Source organism: Motacilla alba, chromosome 2 (assembly GCF_015832195.1).
Source record: "Motacilla alba alba isolate MOTALB_02 chromosome 2, Motacilla_alba_V1.0_pri, whole genome shotgun sequence".
Classification (NCBI taxonomy): Eukaryota; Metazoa; Chordata; class Aves; order Passeriformes; family Motacillidae; genus Motacilla; species Motacilla alba.
Window position 1 is genome coordinate 37,953,557 of NC_052017.1, and position 21,010 is coordinate 37,974,566.

Sequence of the window (21,010 nt, forward strand, 5' to 3'; positions counted from 1 at the left end):
TTTTAGTGAAGTGTACTGCTGCTCTGACATTAATAATGTTGACAGACTTTAGTAATGCTGACAGGCTTTATTAATCAGTATTCAGGAAGAGCAATACTATGAGCTTAATTGTGATCATTAAGCACACTATTTAGCAGTTATGATATGACAGTGCAAATAATGCTTGTGGTTTTGCTGATTCACAGTGAAATTCTCAGTATTTGTTCAAAAGAGAATTAATTTAGTGGAAAGTGCAGAAACTAGGTACTTCCTCTCCCTGCTCTTGCCTTCAAATACAAAGAAAAGCTAGCATTAATTAGTACAGGAGGTTGTTAGATACCAAAAACTGGCCCCTGTGTCTGGGAAAAAGTGCTCATTCTGTTGCTCTATATACCCCTTTTGTTCAGTTTACTGCCAGACTGGTCTGGGACAGCAGATTCCTGCAGCACACAGGTTTGCCAGCATTGAGTCAAACACAGCACATGCAGTTGTGCTCCTGCAGCCAGACCGTGTGCAGCACATGAAGACCGGGGCCATTTGTGCAGGTATTTCTGGGCATTTGCCCAGGGAGGTCTCCAGAAAGGCAGGCAGCCTCCTACCCTCCTTGGCTCCACCTGCAGAGTCATACAGCGCTTGGTACCTGCTGCTACCTGGCCGAGGGAGCGTGGATTGCTGCAGCTTGCCTGAGCAGCCAGGTATGCGTGCCCTAAGCAGAGCCCAGCGATACCTCCTGCACACAGAATCGATCCGTATAATTCTCAGTAAAATGACCACCTGTGGGAATGTGGGACACCCACGGGATTTGTAGTGGAACATATTGGAACAAACCCACAGCTATGTTGTCCTTCGGTTGTTGTTCAATCAATGAGCTCTGAGAGCTGTTCTGGTTTCTACAAATGAATTCCTGACCTGAAAGCACTGCTTACTAGACTTTGGTGACAAGGTTCATATTGGGGTATTTCCCATAAGACGTGGGGGTGGTTTGTTAGGATTTTGTTAGGTTTTCTTTTCTTCCAGACACTAGCAAAACATCAGTGACTAAATCTGGTAACTGTTCCTCCTGCTCCATATCCTTCTCCTACAGCAAGACACTGATCTCAGCCTCTTGCAGCATCAAAAAGCCCTGTGGCCCTGTTTAAGGTCAAGGTAAAAGAACTGTTGCCATTTAAAATATATCACCTTTCCAAATGGAATGCTTTATTGCAGCTAATACTTTTTGTGACTACAGGCTATAGATCTGCAGGGGGATTATATACTGGTAAGCTTGTTCATTTGTCCCTTAACATGGATGTATCCAGGCATAGTAAAAGCCCCTGCTAGAGAGGTATCCCTTCCTCCTCCATAACCCTGGCTGCAAAATAACTGCTCTCCTAAAGTGCTTTTTGAGGCTTTTACCACCAGTGGCTTTTCCAAGCCAAGTCTATGAGAAGGAAGGATACGTCTTAGCTATAAGCTTGCTGATTTTATTGCTGAATGATATTATTGCTTTAAGTGAAACTGCAAGGAGCAAATGGCACAAAAAGGACTTAGACTGTGACCTGGTAGCAGGAGACAATGCTAAGCTAGTCTAGTTTTCACAGTTATTCCCTTTGCTCTTCCTTCCAGGCAAGGGAAATGTTGATTTGTTCTGGGACTGGGACAGTTTGCTAGCTAAGAAGGTGAAGGGTTCAAGCAGTGTTTTCCGATCTGTCACAGTCACTTCCCACAGTCTCACTTTCTCAGCCCTTGCCCATTGCTGTGCTGCTTCTGTTTCCACTTGCCTTTGGTCCAGGAGGTCAGTTTTGTTTCCCAAGACAATAACTGCAACCTACAAACCAAACAAGAGGGTGAGCTTTATACCAAAACCATCCGCCAGTCACCATCCTTTTAAACAGTGAGCAAGTAGCAACACAGTTCAGTCTTGTTCTGTAACATAGCACTGACACAAAGTAATTTGCATGTAGATTGGAATACCAGGGTCTGGGATTTGAATTAGCCACATCTACTTAGGGGTTGGAAGCTTGTTTTAATCATAGGATATGCAGGATTTCCCCTTCTTGCCACCCCACTCCCTGCCCTCAATGATTGCTTGAAGGGAAACAATAGCCAAGAGATCCAAAGTTAAACAGCCCTATTCTCCACTTACTTGGCAATTGACCTGCCTTAGACAAACGATAAGAGCATGACATCCAAGTAGGTCACAGCAGCAGATGCTTGAGAGGTGAAAAAATGCACAGCAGCAGAGAAAGCCTGGATCCCACAGTGGTGGATTTTGCCCAGTTTGTTTCTTGCCCAAGCCCCATCCCACAATATCAATAAAGCCAACCGTGCCAGCAGCCCGGGCAGGCTGGGCTATGGATCCCCTCTCCCAGCTCAGCCCTGCTGGCTTGCCCAGCCCCAGGCACCGAGAGCCAACCCAAAGGCTGAAGGGGACAGTCTGCTGAGAGGGGCAGATAAGCACCAGCAGTGTCCTCTGGGGAGCAGTTTCAAGAGCAGCAGAGCTCTGTCAACTCAGATCTGCTGTTGTAAAGATCCATCAAGTGACTTGTGTCACTTTCACCCAGACAGTCCAGCGTGGCTGACCTCAGTAGGTACATGAAGCCTTCCCAGTGCTTCAGCTCTATGAAGTGCCAAAGGCAGTGCTGGCCATGTGCAGCTACTGCTCCTCCTTATTTTAACAGTTCTCTAAAAGTGTTTTACCAGCACCAGCTCTTAGGGGAAAACCATGCCTACATTTTTATTTCAAGGTCCTTAGTCAAAATCTGTTTTCATCTCCACACTAGTGGTTTGGGAGAGATCAAATGATAAAGTCCTCTCTTGATGATGATTTGTGGGGTTTGCTGTGGCCACACTTGCTTGCTCTTTCCTGTTCAGGCTAACTCCAGAATGCCTTCTGCTTCTTTCCAGCTACAGATGTTTGTCCTGTTCCTGTGAGGTCTCAGACTTCCTTTCTTTTCTATGGTAGTCCAGGGTGTTTGGAAAAATGCTGCTTAGGGGTTTTCCCCCCTCTCTGTGAAGGCTTTGAAAGAAGCTATAATCTTCATGTGTATTTACCGCATGCTCCAGCTGAATTTTAGCTATGGCAAAGCTCTGTCAGTATAACAGAACAAAACCTCTATTTAGCATAAAATTTGGCCAGGCTTTAAGGTGCGTGCTGGAGAGCTCCCACAGCCAGCAGAGGCAAGGAACCAGCCATCAGTGTTTTCTGTCATCTGCCACACAACAGGGGACTGTGCCACTTAACGAGTTGAAGTTCTGCCAGCTCAGAAGCACCATGTGTGGAGATATATCCCCAATTCAGTACAGAATTCATTTTAGTGGAGCCTGAACTTTAAGTCACAGAATCATTAATCAGCTGATTAACAGATCACTTTAAGGTAGGACTCCTGATCTCACCTTGTACACCTTAAAGCCTATTTTTTATGGAAATCATAGGAATGAAAACTATTTTATCCATCTTACTGTGGTCACCACTTTTTTAACCATGTTATCCTCAGTCAGAATCACAATTTTAAGCTTTCCAAAAGGATAAGCAAATTGGCTTTTTTCTAAAATACCTGCATGCAATGGGAGAGAAGAGTTCTGACAGGTAACACAGATGAGCAGGACACAGATCCTGTTGGGGCTGTGACTCCCTCTCTGCATTACAATATGCTGTATGGTACCAAATCAGGGCCATCACAAAACACAGTGCCTGGGAAAAATTTCCTGCTTGTCCACCTTTCCTTGCCCTGCAGGGGAATTATGCTTGACTCCTGCATCCCTGATATACGTGACAGTCTGCAGCTCACACCAGCCCTACCACCTAACATACCTCTCCTGTGACTGCACATTCATCTGCCATCAAACTTGAACCTGCCTTCCTCTACCACCCTGTGTGCTGTCAGTACAAAACAAGTTACATTTTTGCAAAGTCTCTCCCTACCATTATCCAATTAATTCTTCGTGCATTTTTTTTTTTCTTTTAAACAGCATAAAACAGGCATTTGGAAAGCTGTAGGCTAAAGACACTTAACAGGGAAAACCGCTCCAGAATATAGATGCTGTAGGAAAAGCCGTAATGCTAATGCCACATGCAAGTTATATTTGTTTAGCTAAGCTGGAACGCTGTCAGCTGAAAACACTCGCTGCTTTCTAAGGGAAAATAGAGCAGTCATTTCACACAATTGAATTGATTCAATATGGTTGTTAAAATACATTAAAGCTGCTTTGCCAATTGACTAATGTCTGGGAGACCCATTGTCAATTACACTAGTTTGTAAGCCATCAAGTACATGAATGCAAAACAAACAAAGATAATGCCCTTCGTTACATTATTCTATGCACTTGACTTCCCCTGTACAATATCTAAAAAAACATGAGCTGCACTGCTGTAGACCACATGTTTTATTAGTCATAAGTGTCCTGGCTGGTGCATTCAGCTGACTGAATTTTAGCTGTAGTAGAGGAAATAAGGAGGAAAAAAAAGCATTCCTTCACATGACCTGCATGGCATGTGAATTAAGCTTCCCTGGCATGTGAAGGCCTCCTTTTTGCTGGGTTGCCCAAGGCTGTGGGTACCTTCATTTTCCTTTGTACACGACGTTTACAGAAACAAAAGCTGGGTTTTGCGACCTTAACTTCCTATCACTGATAGAGTGTTTAGCCGAGCATGCATTTATTTACCTCCTTTTTGTCCCTGAAGACATCGATCTCCTTTTTGAGCAGTTCGACTCTTTGGAACGCCTCGAGGCTGGTCACGGCGTACACCAGGACGAAGGCGTCAGCCACGGAGAAATAGTGTTTGGGCAGTTCCACGCCCTCCTGCAGACCCCTGGTGTCATAAAGCCGCAACTGTTCCTTCACGCCTCGGTCTGTCTCCACCGATGCCAAATACACATCTTCCATTGTGGCACCCTCTTCTAAGCCTGTTTGAAAACAAGCAGGAATGTTCCACTGCTGTAAGTACAGCCTCACTATAAGAATTCTTTGCAGTGCAGCAGAATTTTGCCCCACAGTAGCTTTCAGTGTGTTTTACAGAGTGACTTGACCAGGCCTTGACCTTGCCTGGCATCTCCATGGAGGGCTGTATTCATAGATGACTGCACTAGCTATTTCCAATAGTGATTGACACTGTAAATGCATTAATATGTAAGCACATGATTATGCCTGTAAAATTAATCTGTGCAATGTGCATATTCAGAATAGGATAAGATATATGCTCTCCTCCCAAGTTTTCCAAACTCCAACCACCCAGTTGTACCAGTTCTGTGCCAAACATGCTGCAAAACGAGCCTGCCCAAACATACCCTTTTGGAACAACAGCCAGGGAACACCAGATAGTCAAGTACTAACATCTTAAGCCTACTTCTTTGCCTCATAATGAGCTGGAACATACTGCAGAAGCAGGAGCCAAAGGAATAATTCTGGAAATGAATTAGTGATACAACTAACCAATAAGTGAAATTAAGCCAGAAAGGGAAGGGGATGTTTGCAGGCAAACAAAGTTCCATACTATATTCACTTAAATACACAGTGAGCTTTTTCCATCCCCTAGGGATTTAAAATGACTCAGATTTGCTAATAGGAACAAGTTCATTTACTGCAAGGCAAGAGCATGCACAAGGTAACAAGCTTTCATATACATATCACCTGTTCCACCCTGACTCTCTGCATACCGGCCCTCCTTCCCTCCTCCTCTCCACACAGTAAATGTGAGGTAATTCAAGGCAGCTTGCTTTGAACTAATTAAAATTATTTGTTCCTAAGCCAAACCTGAAAACACATCAATCACCTTAGCTTTGTGTTCTTCCTGGATGCAGGTGCATAAGGTTACAGGTCGAAACAATCTATGTATAGTGTAGCTGGGCCACTTTCAGAGTTGGTTTTAAGTATTCATATAAGCCCTCTGCAACCCACGTTTTTGCCTCCACTGCACTCCTATACACAATTGTTTGCTGCTGCAGGACTACAATAATGAGTCCTGCTTTATTCTCTTTGTCTGCCAAAAAGGGACCGTTTTTAGTGCATTGTTTAAGAAAACACAAGGGATTATCTGGCCTATGAAAATAAGGATTTTGCTATATTCAATGACACTATTCAAAACACTTCACACTGACAAACAAGCTAAAGCATTCCACCCACGCTGATGGTTTCCCATGATGTATGCAGCATTCCTGTGCAGGAAAGTGGCACAAGCTGTTCTTTTTGCCCCTCTCTGTGCAGTCTTCATAGATCAAACTCTTATTAGGTTTCCAAAGATTTAATTTATCTCGCCTCCAAATATAGCCACGCTAATGTGTAGGAGCAAAACTAAGAACAGAAGGACAAAGCAAAGGTTAATGAAAAGAGGAAGCACAAATGCATCCTGTGTGATTGTAGAATGTGTTTAAGAGGCACTTTTAAAGACTGAGGTAGTAACAAAGCCCTTTCTGCATGTAGCACCGTTGTTTTGACACAGCATTATATTCTTGCTCTGCCTTGCTGCATTGTACAGACAGGTCAAGGAAATATCTAGCATCAGTAAACATGGCTTTGGCAAGAAGGAAGGAACCATAAGTACCTAAGTTTTCTTTTTTAAAAGCAACAAATAACATTGTACAGTTTTTCATCCTCTAAATGCTACACTGTAATCCAACAGCCTCTAATATATCCTTGTTATCCTGTGACAATCTCTTCCTAATGGCATTAAAAGCAGCAGTGAAAAGTATGTCTTTTAGCATCCTATTTAAAAATGAAGAGGAAAATTTAAGACCTGGGACTTAACTCAGCAGAATAGAGCAACAAATTTTGATGTGAAATAGGGGGGGCACTTAGGAGGGAGTTGAAATTTATGCACCAGTATCAGATTCCAGAGGTGAAATTTCACCTACATGCACTGGGGGAAGGAGTGTATGCAAGTAGTTTCCTAAGTAAACATAGACAATTTTTAGAAATACCTGTGTCACCTTATTCTAGGCCCTGCTCCTAAAGCCCAGACCATGTACCAGCTGTATCTTGCTGACAATGGCGTTCACACTTCTTGTTAGTAGCATCCATTCAAATACTTCCTAGGTCTCCATTCAAAAATGGGTCAGGCAAGTTGTTGTAAGAGAAGCAACACTAGTCAGTGTCCTAGAAAGAGGGCTGGCACCATCCCATCCTCCCTGCCACAAAGATTCTGATTCTCCTTCCCTTCACTGGCATCCTCAGGCATCTTTCCACCACCTCTACCTGGGTGGGCAAGGGCACCTTGTGCTGGGGAGTTACTGTCCTGCAGACTGCTGCCAGCTTGACTAGTTTTTCCGTGGAGCAGAGCACTACAGTGGGCCAGCTTTCAGGTTCAGAAGCTAGAGGGGTGAAGAGGAACTAACAAGATAGTGCACAACGCCACGCTTCCTTTGAAAACTGAAGAATTTGGAGAGGGAAAGGAGGAAGAGACAGAAGTGATGCCACTCTCTAGCACCTACTTAGCCAGTGCAAATCTTAGGAGAGGAGGAGGTCGTTGTTTTTTACCGACTGCTGCCACAGAGGAACTGCAACGGGAAGCCTCAGTCATAAACTGGGTGTTGTTCCAACCCCTTGTGGCTTCCCAAGGAGGAAAAGGAAAGGCTCAATATACTAATGAATGCTGCACACTTAGGCTAGGCACAGCAGATAAACTGCAAATAGCTAAGTAAATCAAATTTTCAAGAGCGATGGAAATTCAAAAGTTCCTAGTTGGATCTTGAACATTAAGGCAGTACACATTTTGTGTCTTCTTGAGTACTTTTGAAGATCTCCTGTGTACTCTCCTCTTCCCTTTTTCCAGAGGAATTCAGCAAAGAGCTCCTAAAACCTGCTATTCCTTATGTTTGTAAACTGCAGAATAACAGTCTTTTCTTATTTAGATCTCATAAGACAGTGTATCAGAGGAACCCTGACTTGGGAAAAAGCTGGACAAACCTCAAGAGGAGCTGATCTGTTTAGATTTAGCTGCTAGGGAAGTACTGGTCCCACCAACAAATATCCAGGTTTAGAGCCTCAGTTATATACATTCAGTTTCATTTTCATCTATTTCTAAAATGCAAAGCTGACTGCAAGTCTATCACCAGGTAGTTTTAATTTAAGAAGTGAAGATGTAGAAAGGGGCCTCTGCCCATGGCAAGGGGGTTGGAAGGAGATGATCTTTAAGGTCCCTTCCAACACAAACCATTCTATGATTCTGTGAATGCATAATTAGGTTAATTTGTCTCCACATCCAAAGTGTGTAAGCCAAAACCCCAAATCCCTCCAGCTGGAACAAGTGAGGCAATTTCTCTCATCATGGCTTCTACCACAGTAATATATGGTGTTTTCATTCCTAGCTAGTAAGAGGATCTGAAGTAGCTGCTTATGAATAATGTGACCATACCAGCTATTTACACAGCCAGCAGGCAGAGATAAGTTTTCTACAAGGGAGAGTTCTCATCTCGTCCTGTTGAGCTGATAAGCTCTAGTATAGGCTGAGAGGCCAGAAATATTTTAAAGGCAGAAGAAAGACTCCTTTCTGCATCATCACTGAACAGGAACACTGTTTAAGGAAAAATATCCATCTTCTTTACAGACATGTCCTGTGCCAAAGCTAAGCCAGCAAGTCTCCTGCTAGCCTGGTCAAGAGAGGTCAGGCCAAGCGGTGCCAGGTACCACAGGTACTTAGTGGGACAATGTCCTGCTGCCAGTCAAGGACCCTTTTCATGACTCAGGAGATTAGACTGGCCCCTCTTTCTTCAGGACAGCAAGGTGGAGGATTTGGATGAACACAACACTTAAGTCACAAAAAGAGAGATCATGCCAGGTACCAGGCAATCTCCGAATCATAGAATAGTTAAGGCTGAAAAAGATTTCCAAGATCATCGAGTCAAACTGTTCAATCAGCACTGCCAAGCCCATCACTCAGCCATGTCCCCAAGGGCCATATCTGGTTTTTGAACACTTCCAGGAATGGTGATTCCACCACTTCCCTGGGCAGCCTGCTCCAATGCCTGAACACCCTTTCCCTAATTTTTCCTAATACCCAATCTAAACCTCCCCTGGCACATCTTGAGGCCATTTCCTCTTGTCCTGTTGTTTGTTACTTGGGAGAAGGGACCGACCCCCATCTGGCTACTCTCTCCTGTCAGGTATCTGCAGAGAGCAATAAGGTCCCCCTTTAGAGCCTCCTTTTCTCCGGGCAGAACACTCCCAGCTCCCTCAGCTGCTCCTCATCACAGTAGTGCACCAGACCCTTCCCTATTTATGGAGCCAGCCATGTACATGATTATACAATGTCATGGACACTGGCTGACATAACCGGAGGGAGGCCTCGTGCCTAAGGTTTAGCCGTGGGTGTCCCCTCTGTCACTCCCAAATGCCCCGCTCCAGGTTGGCTTAATTTTCCTTCTCTGGACCCACTCTTTCTTGTAGAGAGGAGCCCAAAACTGAAAACAGGATTCAAGGTGCTGCCTCATCAGAGGTGAGGGGGATGATCACTGCCCTGGCCCTGCTGGTCACACTATTTCTGATACAGGCCAGGCTGCCATCAGCCTTCTTGGCCACCCGGGCACACTGCTGTACCTGTATACGCACCACATACACATGTGCAATCCTTAGCAACTATTTGCCCTGACCTACGGCAATATAGTCCCTACAGGACTCAATGCTAAATCTGCACCCCTTTCAACCATTTCCTTTTGTTTTTCTTCTAATTCTCTGTATTAGTTTGGTGAGAGTGTCCACCTTGCAATAGCTACATTATTCTACACGGCTCTGAGAGCGTCTCTCATCTATTTGTCCTCTCCTTTCCCATCTTGGGACACAAGGCAAATTCCCTTACAGTTCAAGCCTAGCACAAAATCCAATACCAGACGTTGCTCACATGCTACAGGGACACAGATAGTCCTTTTTTGGGGTATTCCTCCTTCCTGAGTACTTTTTACTCTTTGACCTCAAGCAATCTTTGTGCCTTTGCAAAGAGTGTTAGCTGCTGACCATGTAAGTAACAGTGGCACTTAGGGGCTTCATCCATGGCAAGCCAGGAAGACCTGAAGCTGCTTGTTTTTCTAGGAAAAGAAACAGTGCAACTGGGGTTACAGCACCACCACCAAGCACACAGCCAGGAGCACGGGCTCAAAGCCAAGGGCTTTACATAGCAGCATGAAACCTCCAAGGACTCTAATCACTCCCCTGACACCAGCTGTGCCACCACTCCTTTTTACAGCAAAGTCAACAGCAGGCACGTGAGCACTGGCAGACTCGTGGCTGATTTACAGCCAGGAGGAGACCCTCGTGACAGTGGCTGTGACACCTTGAAGAATGGCAGCAGACCTTGTGCTCTGAGCCTCCAACCAAGTTCTAGCGTGCCTCTCGTCAGTGAGAGGGGGATGTGCCTGCCATCAGAACGGAAAGACTCCCTCTGTTGGCTCGGCCATGCTCCCCACGGCTCCTGAGCCCTTGGAGCGGCCGCAGAGCTGCTCCTGACGTCAGTCAGGAAGCACAGGTTTTGAAACAGCTTGTGTCCATGTTGCACTGCCCGGTGAGCTGCCTTGCTGGTTGGCTCTGAACAGACAGGCTTTCAGCAAACACACTAGTCCCTTCTTGCCTCCGGCCAAAAAGGCCAGCAGCCAAGATGTACATATCAGCTTTCTGGAGCTCACAAGCTTTAGGAAACGAGGATCAGGATCCTGTAATCATGTTTCAGGTGTGGAAGGGCCACCCCTGCAATGGTAGCACCATTGTGCAATTTAAAGCAGCTCAGCTAAGGAGCAGTCAAAGACTCTCCATTCCTCAAACTCTGTCCTTGTGTAGTGAGACCCTCACAATGGCATTCTGCCCCTGCAATTCAGCAGTTAAATCAATACAGAGTGTAACAGTAGCTTAAGGTCTTCTGAGAACCATTTCCACCAGCCCATACTCCAGGCACTCCCTGCCATAACTGTCTATGTGCTGAGGAAGAGGCAGGGAGGATGGTGACCACACAGCAGGACTGCCAAAGCACCAGGTCCATCCCCTCAAATGTGCCTGATGGCCTGTGCAGGGGATATCAAAATTGCTGAGCCATGGCCACTCATCTCTTGGGGGTGCAGCAGCTCTGAAATGACCCTCTCCATATCTTCATCTTGTCTCTGCTACTTGCACTCTTTCTCTGAATGTCTTAGGAACATGATTTGACCAAAATCACAGAAAACAGGAAACTACCTTCTTCCTTCTCCCCTTGTACTCCCCATCTGCTATCATCTGTTTCTTCCCTTACCAGTAACTCCAAAAAATAAGAGCAGAGCTGCAGGCAAGAAAAAAGGATCTTTTAAAGTGCAGGGGGCCAGGAGAGAGGTCTGCATTGCTCAATGGCCAAGCTGGAGTGGGGCATTTGGGAGTGACAGAGGGACACCCACGGCTAAACCTTAGGCACGAGGCCTCCCTCCGGTTATGTCAGCCAGTGTCCATGACATTGTATAATCATGTACATGGCTGGCTCCATAAATAGCTCCTCTGATCAGCAACACCCGAATATCCTTCCTGCCAGAGTTGCTAATAGGAGACAGGAATTAATGCAAGGCAATACGATTTAAGTAACGTGGCCTTGCTCATGCTGCTCGGGTGTCTCTGACAGTCACCCAGCCCGGCACAGAGGAGAGGCAGGCTGGTAGCAAAGGGAAAAACCTTCAGCCTGCAAAGCTTTGCAGCCTTCACGTTGAAAGCAACACAGGGGCTACGTGCCTAGCGCTCAGTAGGATGCTGGAAACAGATGTTGCTGCAACATTAGAGGAAATCCTCCTTTTAAACACGGGTATTAGCACACAGTTCTGTATCACGCTTTGCCAGCAAATTCCTCCCATCCACACATTTTAAAGGTGCAGTGCTGCAAAGCACCATGCTAGAAATCCTTGTGTTTATCCAACATCTTATCCCAACGTCTAATTTACCATCTCGAGAAAAAAATGCAAAGTGACTAAACATCTTCTGTCAAAGCCCTGATGCCACCCCTTTTTTCTAGGTGAGGAATAATTAGTCAGCCTGATGATCATTGCCCTTCCTTTCAAAGCCAAATGTGGAAACAGAGGGAAACATGCAGGCTCTGCCTTTGTTCCCTTTCTTTTGTGCACGGCAAATATCAGGCATCCCCTGTTCCTCTGTGAAGTCTGTTTTCCCCGTGGGGATTTCTTAGAGAGCAGAGACACTTGGCCTTCGAAATTCAGCATAGAATGTGGAACCTAAAGGTGAGCTGCTTTTCTTTCCAGAGCTTTGATTAAATGTTAGCCAAAACCAAGCAAAATAAAGCTTTGAGAAGATTAAACAAAAGTCTAAACAGTGTCTACACTCATCATGTGACAGCTATTTATTTTTCAGGCATCTACGGCATCTTTCAGGGAACGAGATATTTTTTTTGTAAATACGCAGCAGGCACATCACCTACTTTCAGTGTCTGTTTCTTTTTAAACACTCTTGTGTTTTATTACTGGGAACATCATGGAACGACTTCTCCACGACTCTTTTAAAAATCTGTAAGCAAGGGACTATGAATTTTAAGAACAGCCCAGAGATGCCACAAAACCATATTAATTTCCTCCTTCACCTCAGCACAGTCCGCAGTCCTCCATTATTGGCATTTTGGGGCCCACACCGACCAAGATGCTAGAAAAGGAAACAACCTCCCCCCCCCAAAAGTAAAAATGTCTCACCAACAGTATGCTTTCCATAGAGAAGCTGCTCCAAAATCGCAGTCTTTCCCACTGAGGCCATTCCACAAACCACCACCTTGTAGCCCTTTCCCATGCTTCCTGGGGGCCGGTTCCACGGCAGAGCCCTGTGCAGACACGGGAGGCTGTGAGCCTGGCACGGCCCAGGGATGGGGATGGGGATGGGGATGGGGATGGGCACGGGCGGGAGCCGAGCCCACGGAAGGCGCAAGGCACAGCGCGAAGCAGCGGGGGCACAGCTCCCTCCCAGCGCTTGCCAGCGACTGATATTTTTAGGACTAGAGTTTCCTCCCACACCATTTTTTCAGGTTTTCGGCTGCTGCCAGTGGTGCTGATGCTTGCCTGCAGCCTCGACACTTGTCCCATCAGGTTTGGGGAGACTGGGAGCGCTGGAGCATGCACGTCCCCGGGGCAGGGGCTGTGTTTGTTGGCGTGTGTGTGCACGGCGTTATCAGGCTTCCTGGGTTTGCAGTGAGTGGGCTTGATGGTATCTCATGGTACCAGGATGGCTTCTGGAAATGGAAGGAAATGGTGGTTCCTTTCCTTTTATTCTGCTCACAGAAAGGTTCTAGCTTTTATGGACTAGGAACAACAAAACAGGAGCGTTAAAGGCAGAAGCACGGGAAAGCAAATGCAGAAAGTAGGTTTTTTTGGTCTGCTTTAAAGCAGTTTGATGGGTGGGGGTTGATTCTAGCAGGAGGCATCCAGAAGTGTGGGGCATTTCCCTCTTCCAGTGAGCCACGGCAGGGCAGCAGGCCCTGACTCAGTTTGCTGTTTGGAGCCAATTCCCACAGAGAGAGCTGAAGAGTACCTTTTCTGGACCAGGAGGGGCTGGCGTTGTGCTGCTTCAATTCCAGTTTAACCAGGTAATTCTTCACAAGCCAAGGTGCTCCGAAAAGCATACACTGAAAAACAGAAAGGTCATCCTGCAGCTGCGGGTAGGCAGGCAGAAAGGACTTTGCAGGCTGGGAAAGCCTAACTCATAGAATCATAGAATGGTTTGGGTTAGAAGGCAGCTTCAAGATCCTCTCCTTCCAGTCCCCTGCCATGGGTGGGGATGCCACCAAACAGACCAGGTTGCTCAATGCCCCATCCAGCCTGTGCTGTGCCATGTGCAGGAGGGAGGGGAGCAGGGACAGGAGCAGATCAGTGGGTAAAGCCAGGGCCTGCAGAACCAGGGACTCCATGGTGCCCTCTCCCTATCCTCCATTGAAAAGGTTTTATGATTGGTTTTAGGGTTGTTTTTTTTTTCCCTTAGCATTTTTTATTTAGAATAAAATAGAATCGTTAGGTTGGAAGAGGCCTTTTAGATCATCCAGTCCAAACATCAGCCCAGAACTACCACCGTAATCACTAAACCACTAAACCACATCATCCAGCACCAAATCCAGATGCCTTTTAAACCTCTCTAGGGATGGTGACTCCACAACCTCCCTGGGCAACCTATTCCAATGCCTGACTGTCCTAACAGTGAAAATTTTTCTTCTAATACCTAATCTGAGTCTCCCCTGTCTCAGCTGAAGGCCATTTGGTCTGGTCCTCTCACTGCAGTCACAGTAGAGGAGACCAGCCCCCACCTCACGACACTCTCCTTTCAGGGAGTTGTAGAGAGGGATGAGGTTCTCTCCAAGCCTCCTCTTCTGGAAACTAAACAAACCCAGCTCCCTCAGGCTTTCCTCATAATCTTACGATTTTTAAAATAATTGGAATTTTAGAGATATTTTTTTAAAGGCTTCTTTTCAGGGTTTTAAGCAAAGTCCCAATCCCTGACCTGGGGCTCTTACGGGGGCTGGGGAGAGGGGGTGTCTCGGGGGATGCCGCATCTCGCCAAGCCCCTGCCCCAGGAGCAGCCCCCGGGCGGGCCGTGCCCCAATGCCCTGGCCCCGGAGCGCGCCCCCGGCCCCCGAGCGCGCCCCCGGGGCCGCCCCCCCGCCGCGAGCGCGCACCTGGACAGACGTCCCGGCCGGCCCCACGGACCCGCGCGGCCCGCCCCCGCCGCCCATTGGCGGGCGCGGGGGGCCGGGCCGGGCCGGGCCGGGCGGGGAGGGACGCACCCCCGCGGGACTACATTACCCATGAGGCAGCGCCGCCGCCGCCGGAAGTGTGTTGTGGCCCGAGGGTTTGTGGGAAGTAGGGCCTTTCCTTTCCGTCGCTGGGCGCCATCAGGTGAGGGCTGGTCCGCGCGCGGCCTTTCCCTCAATCCGCGCCCATCCCGGGATCCGGGCGCCCATCCGCCCGTCCCGCCGCCGCGCCCGCCCGGCTCCGGCTGGGATGGGGCTGCTCCTGCGGCGCGGAGCCTCTGGGAGGCCGGCGGAGGAGGGCCCGCGGGCTGCGCCTCGGTGGGGCGGGGAGGGGAGCGGGGCAGCCCGGGTGGGCCTGGCGCGCCAGAGCGGGCGCAGGTCGGTGACAGGCGGCGCGGCCTGGTTTGCTCCGGGTTTGCGGTTTGGTCGTGGGGTTTTATTGTGCCGTTAGGCCGTGAAAAGGTGGGGTGGCGGGGGATGGGGGTGGATGAGCTATAGCTGGGCAGGTTCGAACAAGAGGGGTATCCAAAATCACACCCGAACTGTTTGTGGCGTGTTTTTACATTCAAATAAAGTGAGCTGCGTGTATCTGATGGTGAGTTGGGCTGGGGGCTTGATGGAGATCAGGTACACGTGCTGATTGCTGCAGATGTGTAAGGCCTTAGAGGTTTTTAAGAAAACAGCAGTAAACACGATGTAAAATAAAGTAATATGTGATTTTTGAGACACTTTCAACTATTAAGACATACTCAACTCAGAAGAGGGAGTTTGTAATAATCATTGTTTTCTTAGGGACAAAATTTGCCCTGTAAGAACTTTGTGTTGGGCCCTTGCTCTGCTGAAGGCAATACAAACTACAAACTACCCCCGATGGTGCTCAGCAGAAACGATTTTTAAAAACAATAAATAATAAAAAAAAAAAAAGCTCTACAGGGAATCTGTGGAGCAAAACTAGCAAAACTCAAATGGCAGCAGCAGCAGCACACTGAGCTATGACACTTCTTCTTTAGTATGACATGGTCAGCATGCCTCATTTTAGTTAAAGCCCAGTTTCAGCGCATGTGGAGGAAGGCCTTGTCTCCTGAGATGTGGGAGACACCCTGTGAATAGCCCTGGGGAAGCAAATCCCAATCCAGCTCATATCTTAAGCAACTGTTTAACTTCCACTTATAAACAAAACTGTTAAGCTTTCACTTAAAAGTAAAAACTTCAGTAAAGTCATAGTTACCTTTAATTCCTCACAGTCCTGTAGTTCTTGATAGATTTGTATGTAAAACTCGATTCAGGTGTTAACGGTTGGGTTCAGTAGTATCAGGCGTAGCACATCTGACATTTTCTCAGTTGAGGAGTTTAACACTCCAGAATAAATAAGAGAGGAGGATGCTGGGAATGGTGGCTGCAGGGTGTCATGCTGAAGGCTGCCAGGTGTGATCCGTGTTCCCAGATGTGTCAGTGGTACGAAGAAGAGTGCGATTTCCCTGTCCTTCAGTGCTGGAAGATGTTCCAGCTGGGAATTGTTGTTGGTGCACTGTTTTCACTGAGCTCTCTATCCAGCAGGTAGACAGACATGGGTGCCTACAAGTACATCCAGGAGCTGTGGAGGAAGAAGCAGTCGGATGTGATGCGGTTCCTGCTGCGCGTGCGCTGCTGGCAGTACCGCCAGCTGTCGGCCTTGCACCGGGCCCCGCGCCCCACGCGGCCGGACAAAGCCCGCAGGCTGGGATACAAGGCCAAGCAAGGTAATGGCACGGGCAGGTGAGGTCCCTGTGCCTCACCGCAGAGTGACAGCAGTAACAAAGTCTGAAACTGAAGTATCCCCCAATAAACTGCGTGAAATGAACAGAGTATCATAAATGTCCTAAGTTGGTAGCAGGGCCCACAGCCTAAAACCTTCACTTCATTTAATTTTGCATCTGTGCCTTCTGTTGCTCTTCTGGCAGGTAAAGATCAAGCGGGCTTTGGCCTCACTTTTTGTTCTTGTGCAGTGTTAGTGCCACACAGTTGAGCAGGGGTTTTAGTATCCTAGGTCTGGGGGATGTCCTTTTTCTGCCCAAGTTTTGTCATCTGTTACTTCGACTTTTTCCAGGTGACTGAACTGTGACCTTCTAGCACCTTGGAAAGAGCTACAAGAGATCTGGATAGAGACTTGCACAAGAGCATGTAGTGACAGGACAAGGGAAATGGTTTCAAACTGAAAGAGTGAGTTTAGATTAGATACTAGGAAGAAACTCTTTACTGTGAGGGTGGTGAGGCACTGGGACCTCATCACATGGGAACACATCAGTCAGAGGAGTTGTGAATACCCCATCCCTGGCATTGTCCAAGGCCCAGTTGGATGGAGCTCTGAGCAGGCTAGTCTGGTGGAAGGTGTCCTGTCCATGGCAGGGAGGTTGGAACTGGATGATATTTAAAGTTCCTTCCAACCCAAGCCATATTATGACTGTGTTACAGCTGCATGCACTTGGGCAAGATAATGGAGCTAGTACTGTCATTGAAAAACAGATAATGGTCAGGGAAAGAAATGGGATAAGTGGCTATCCATGTGTAACTTGTGGAAATCCATTTAAAAACCCTGTGTATTTATTCACAAAGACAATAAGAAGCTAGGACTTGACACTTCTGTCACTGTTTGTCTAGTTTTGTCATTTCTCAGCGAACAGATTTCAGCAGGGTTTGTGGATGGCTTGTGCTTCAGTGCTTTTTGAGTGCTGCCATCTGAATCGTGCCATTAGGGTAGTGGTTTTGCTGGTGGTTTTCTTGGGTTTTTTTTTGTTTTGGTTTTTTTTGGGTTTTTTGTGGGGTTTTTTTATGATTGTTTTACAGTAGAGCTGTAGCAGATCTTGGTTTGGGACTGGATAGTGGAAAGGTGCCATAAGCTCTGGTTTGGAGCCAAAACCAGTTGCATCAGGATATCACTTTCCTTACTCAGTTGTAATGAAAATAACAAAACCATCTTTGTTTCCATCTATCCACCTCAAGTTGTGTATTTTGCTAAAAAATTGGTAAAATGACTTCGTGTTGCAGCATTTAATGTAAATTTGGGGGGATTGGAAATGCAGTGCAATTGCTACTAGAATTGTTCTAGTTCCTGAGTCACTGTTTGTTTTAGGTTACGTTATTTACCGTGTCCGCGTTCGCCGTGGTGGCCGCAAACGCCCAGTCCCCAAAGGTGCAACCTATGGTAAACCTGTGCATCATGGTGTTAACCAGCTCAAGTTTGCCCGGAGCCTTCAGTCTGTAGCAGAGGTGAGTATTTTGGTTATTGCTCACAGATTCGGGCTGGAAAGTTTTAGTCTGGAAAAGCTGAAAATACTCAAGAGACAAAAAATACAAAACCAAACCAGCTGTTTTGTTAATAAGTTGTTAGGAAGATTTTGAATAATGGTGGCAGGAAAGCAGCAGTCTTTTAAAACTATTGAGACCATAAAAAAACCTATTCAGACTTTTAAAATGGGGTCTATGGGAACCACTTGAGTGGTTTAGTGAAGGTCATACTTCTCAAGTATGCCACAATATTTGTCATGACAAACACATAACTAGTCCAAGCCACAGTAAAATAAAGAGCTAGGCATGAGAAATAAGAACTTGCATGTGCTAAGGTGTGGATCACCAGCTGTAGGTGATGTCCTTTCACAAAGTACACGTGAGTTCCTGTCTTAAAGCCTGTAGCACCTGTTTGTGTAGTAGTGCTGCACAGCACACTTAGCTGTATTGCAGGAGCTGAAGGCCATGTGCCAGAGACCTTTTGCTTTCTTTATAAAAAACTGGTATCTCACAAGCACACAGCTTGGTGGTTAACTTATTTTTAGGTGAGATCTTGTTACAGAAATACTCAAAATGTAAACTTCGATTTGATGAGATGTTGTAAGCTTTGTTGCTATCACAATTGTAGTCTGGAAGAGATGGAGTCTCACCTTTACAAAAGAACCTTCTTTCAGTGGGTTAGAGTTAATACCAGGCTGCATTCTCAAACTAGACATTGTGGAAGAAGGATGAGTGTCATTGCATTTCTGTCTTGAAGCAGAAGGCTTTTTTGTTGTCAGGACTTTAAAAATATTGTTGAGTGACTTCTGCAAGTTGAATATGGTGGGATTTTTTTTTCCAGGGAAAAAATATAAATGGGACATGCTTATTTAAAAGAAACACAGGTGATGAGTTTGAATTAAAAATGCTATTCTGTTTTCAGTGCTCAAGGCATTCTCTTTAATATGTGTTATTCCCAGATACCTCATGGCTAATGACATGCTCACTTAGGACAGCTATCTCAGTTTTAGCTTCAGATTTTCTGAATCTGACACAGTCTTTCTGGAAGACTTTTATTTTTCAGATTACAGAAATGCAAAACCTCAGCTGGAGCTCCCATCCTTGAACACAAGCTGGTTAAGGGTGATTGGTGTTCTAATGTTTCATACAGGTGTTGCTCTCACACAAGAATAAAAAGACTTGAAAAAATGTTATTCCATGTGCAGAAAATAGTCAAGCTGTTGAGGAAAGCTTGTAACAATAGGTTAAGATCACATTGGGGAAGAAGATAAATGGGGTCCATTGGTTCATGCTTCCCCATGATGATGATAAAGTGCTACAATTAAACATTTAGTGTGTTTTAAATAAGGAGTATTCTTGACAGGAGAAGCAGATTGAGTTGCATAATTGCTATTTTCTGCTTTGTTTTGTTTTCTAAACTAAGATTGTGTCTTCCTAACCACAAGTGAGGATAGGAATAGCACACACTAATACGCCAGCAGTGGTACAAAGATTTGTTGCATCAGCTGTTCCTTTACTCTCACCAGTTCAGGCTTACACTCTGCAGAAATTTCTTTCTCCCCTGTAGCTTTGGATGTGGAAATTAATCAGTCTTTCATAACTTCCCATAAAAGATTGTTCCATCACCCCAAGTGTAGCTCATGCTCTTCATCTTCACGTTGAAGTTATTTTTAACATTGTGTTTTTACTGACTGGTTGCTCCTGTGTACAAAGAGTTCTTTCTTTTGTCAATCAAGCACCTTCCTGCTCATGGTCTTTAAAACCTGTTTCATGCAGGAATCCAAAGAGCCTTTTTTTGTGTAACACAGCGTTCTTTTCAGCTGTTACTTTCCTTGCACCTTTGCAGCTGGAAGGGGATGAGTTTTTACAGGAAAAGAGATTGTCCTAGGGAAAGTTGAAATTTTATGTTGGAATTAGTAATCTTTCTGCATGCAGAGTGCCCTCCATCCATGGTTTTACAGCCCGTTGCATTTATTTTTTCCTCTAGGAACGTGCTGGCCGTCACTGTGGGGCTCTGAGAGTCTTGAACTCGTACTGGGTGGGCGAAGATTCCACTTACAAGTTCTTTGAAGTGATCCTGATCGATCCCTTCCATAAGACCATCAGGCGGAACCCCGATACCCAATGGATCACCAAGCCCGTCCACAAGCACAGAGAGATGCGCGGGCTGACGTCAGCCGGGCGCAAGAGCCGCGGGCTTGGCAAGGGCCACAAGTTCCACCACACCATCGGTGGCTCGCGCCGTGCCGCCTGGAGAAGGCGCAACACCCTGCAGCTGCACCGCTACCGCTAATTCTTGTAAACGTGGCCGTCTAATAAAGATCATGCAGGTTGTTCAGTTTAACGTGCTTCTGCTGCTTCTTGGGTTTCGTGGATAAGCGTAGAATTCTCCAGGAGTTCGGGTGTTTCCATATTTTGACAGGTTTTTGAAAATGTATTTTGATACTTGTGGAGATTGTAGGCCCTGAGTATAGAGTTCTGTGATGGGTTTCACTTTTGATAGCATGGAAGGGAAGGACATGTGCAATGTGTGTTGAAAGCCCTAGGGCTGGTCCATGTTCTTTTTTTCTCTTGGTCTGAGTTTATTTAGTCACTGTTTATAGGCTGGGGTCTCTGTTTGTCCTGTGCTTGGACTGAAGGCCAGCTTTGATCTTGTGCAATGAGATGTAAACTGAAAGTGCTCATTTATTTTTTATGGGTAATTAAATACTAATGGCTATTTTATTTTTCAAGTTCTGTTTTTTTGTACTTCTTCAGTGTCAAAGCAGCTCTTGAGCCTCTCAGCTACAAACATTGTCTTAAGTCAGCTAAGCACAGAATGGAAAAGTAAAGCTTGCTCTGTTCATTGCAGTGCACAGTATTAAAAATGTGGGCACATTGCAAAGAATGATAAGATTTTAGGATGAATAGTAAAAGGCTGACTGTAGAGTAGGTATTTCATTTGTCAAGATTGAGGGGGGACAGTTTATCAAACCTTCCTTTTGATACCAGAACAGAAAACATGCATCTGTGTTAAAGAGCTGCATTCTGATTCACTCTGCATGGTTAGGTGGTAGAAATAAACACGTTTGGGTAACAGTTACAGATGAAGTATTTAGACTACTTTTTGTGAAATCA

General features: G+C 46.1%; 2 protein-coding genes across 3 annotated transcripts; one reads left to right on the forward strand and one right to left on the reverse strand.

Annotated features, from left to right (window-relative positions):
- Positions 1-964: 964 nt before the first annotated feature.
- Positions 965-14,626, reverse strand: NKIRAS1 (NFKB inhibitor interacting Ras like 1). Of its 2 annotated transcripts, XM_038125988.1 has the most exons (5): positions 14,555-14,602; positions 13,420-13,513; positions 12,591-12,715; positions 4,624-4,865; positions 965-1,786 (listed from the first exon to the last, which is right to left on the reverse strand). In XM_038125988.1, the coding sequence occupies exons 3-5, from the start codon at positions 12,682-12,684 to the stop codon at positions 1,547-1,549; spliced, it is 576 nt and encodes a 191-aa protein (XP_037981916.1). In that variant the 5' UTR covers positions 12,685-12,715; positions 13,420-13,513; positions 14,555-14,602; the 3' UTR covers positions 965-1,546. The 2 variants fall into 2 exon arrangements, with proteins under 2 accessions (XP_037981916.1, XP_037981909.1); XM_038125981.1 differs by lacking the exon at positions 12,591-12,715 and having other exon boundaries at positions 14,555-14,626.
- A 39-nt stretch (positions 14,627-14,665) lies between these two features.
- Positions 14,666-20,237, forward strand: RPL15 (ribosomal protein L15). Its single transcript, XM_038125999.1, has 4 exons — positions 14,666-14,774; positions 16,184-16,368; positions 17,739-17,875; positions 19,881-20,237. The coding sequence occupies exons 2-4, from the start codon at positions 16,197-16,199 to the stop codon at positions 20,184-20,186; spliced, it is 615 nt and encodes a 204-aa protein (XP_037981927.1). The 5' UTR covers positions 14,666-14,774; positions 16,184-16,196; the 3' UTR covers positions 20,187-20,237.
- The last annotated feature ends 773 nt before the right edge of the window (positions 20,238-21,010 follow it).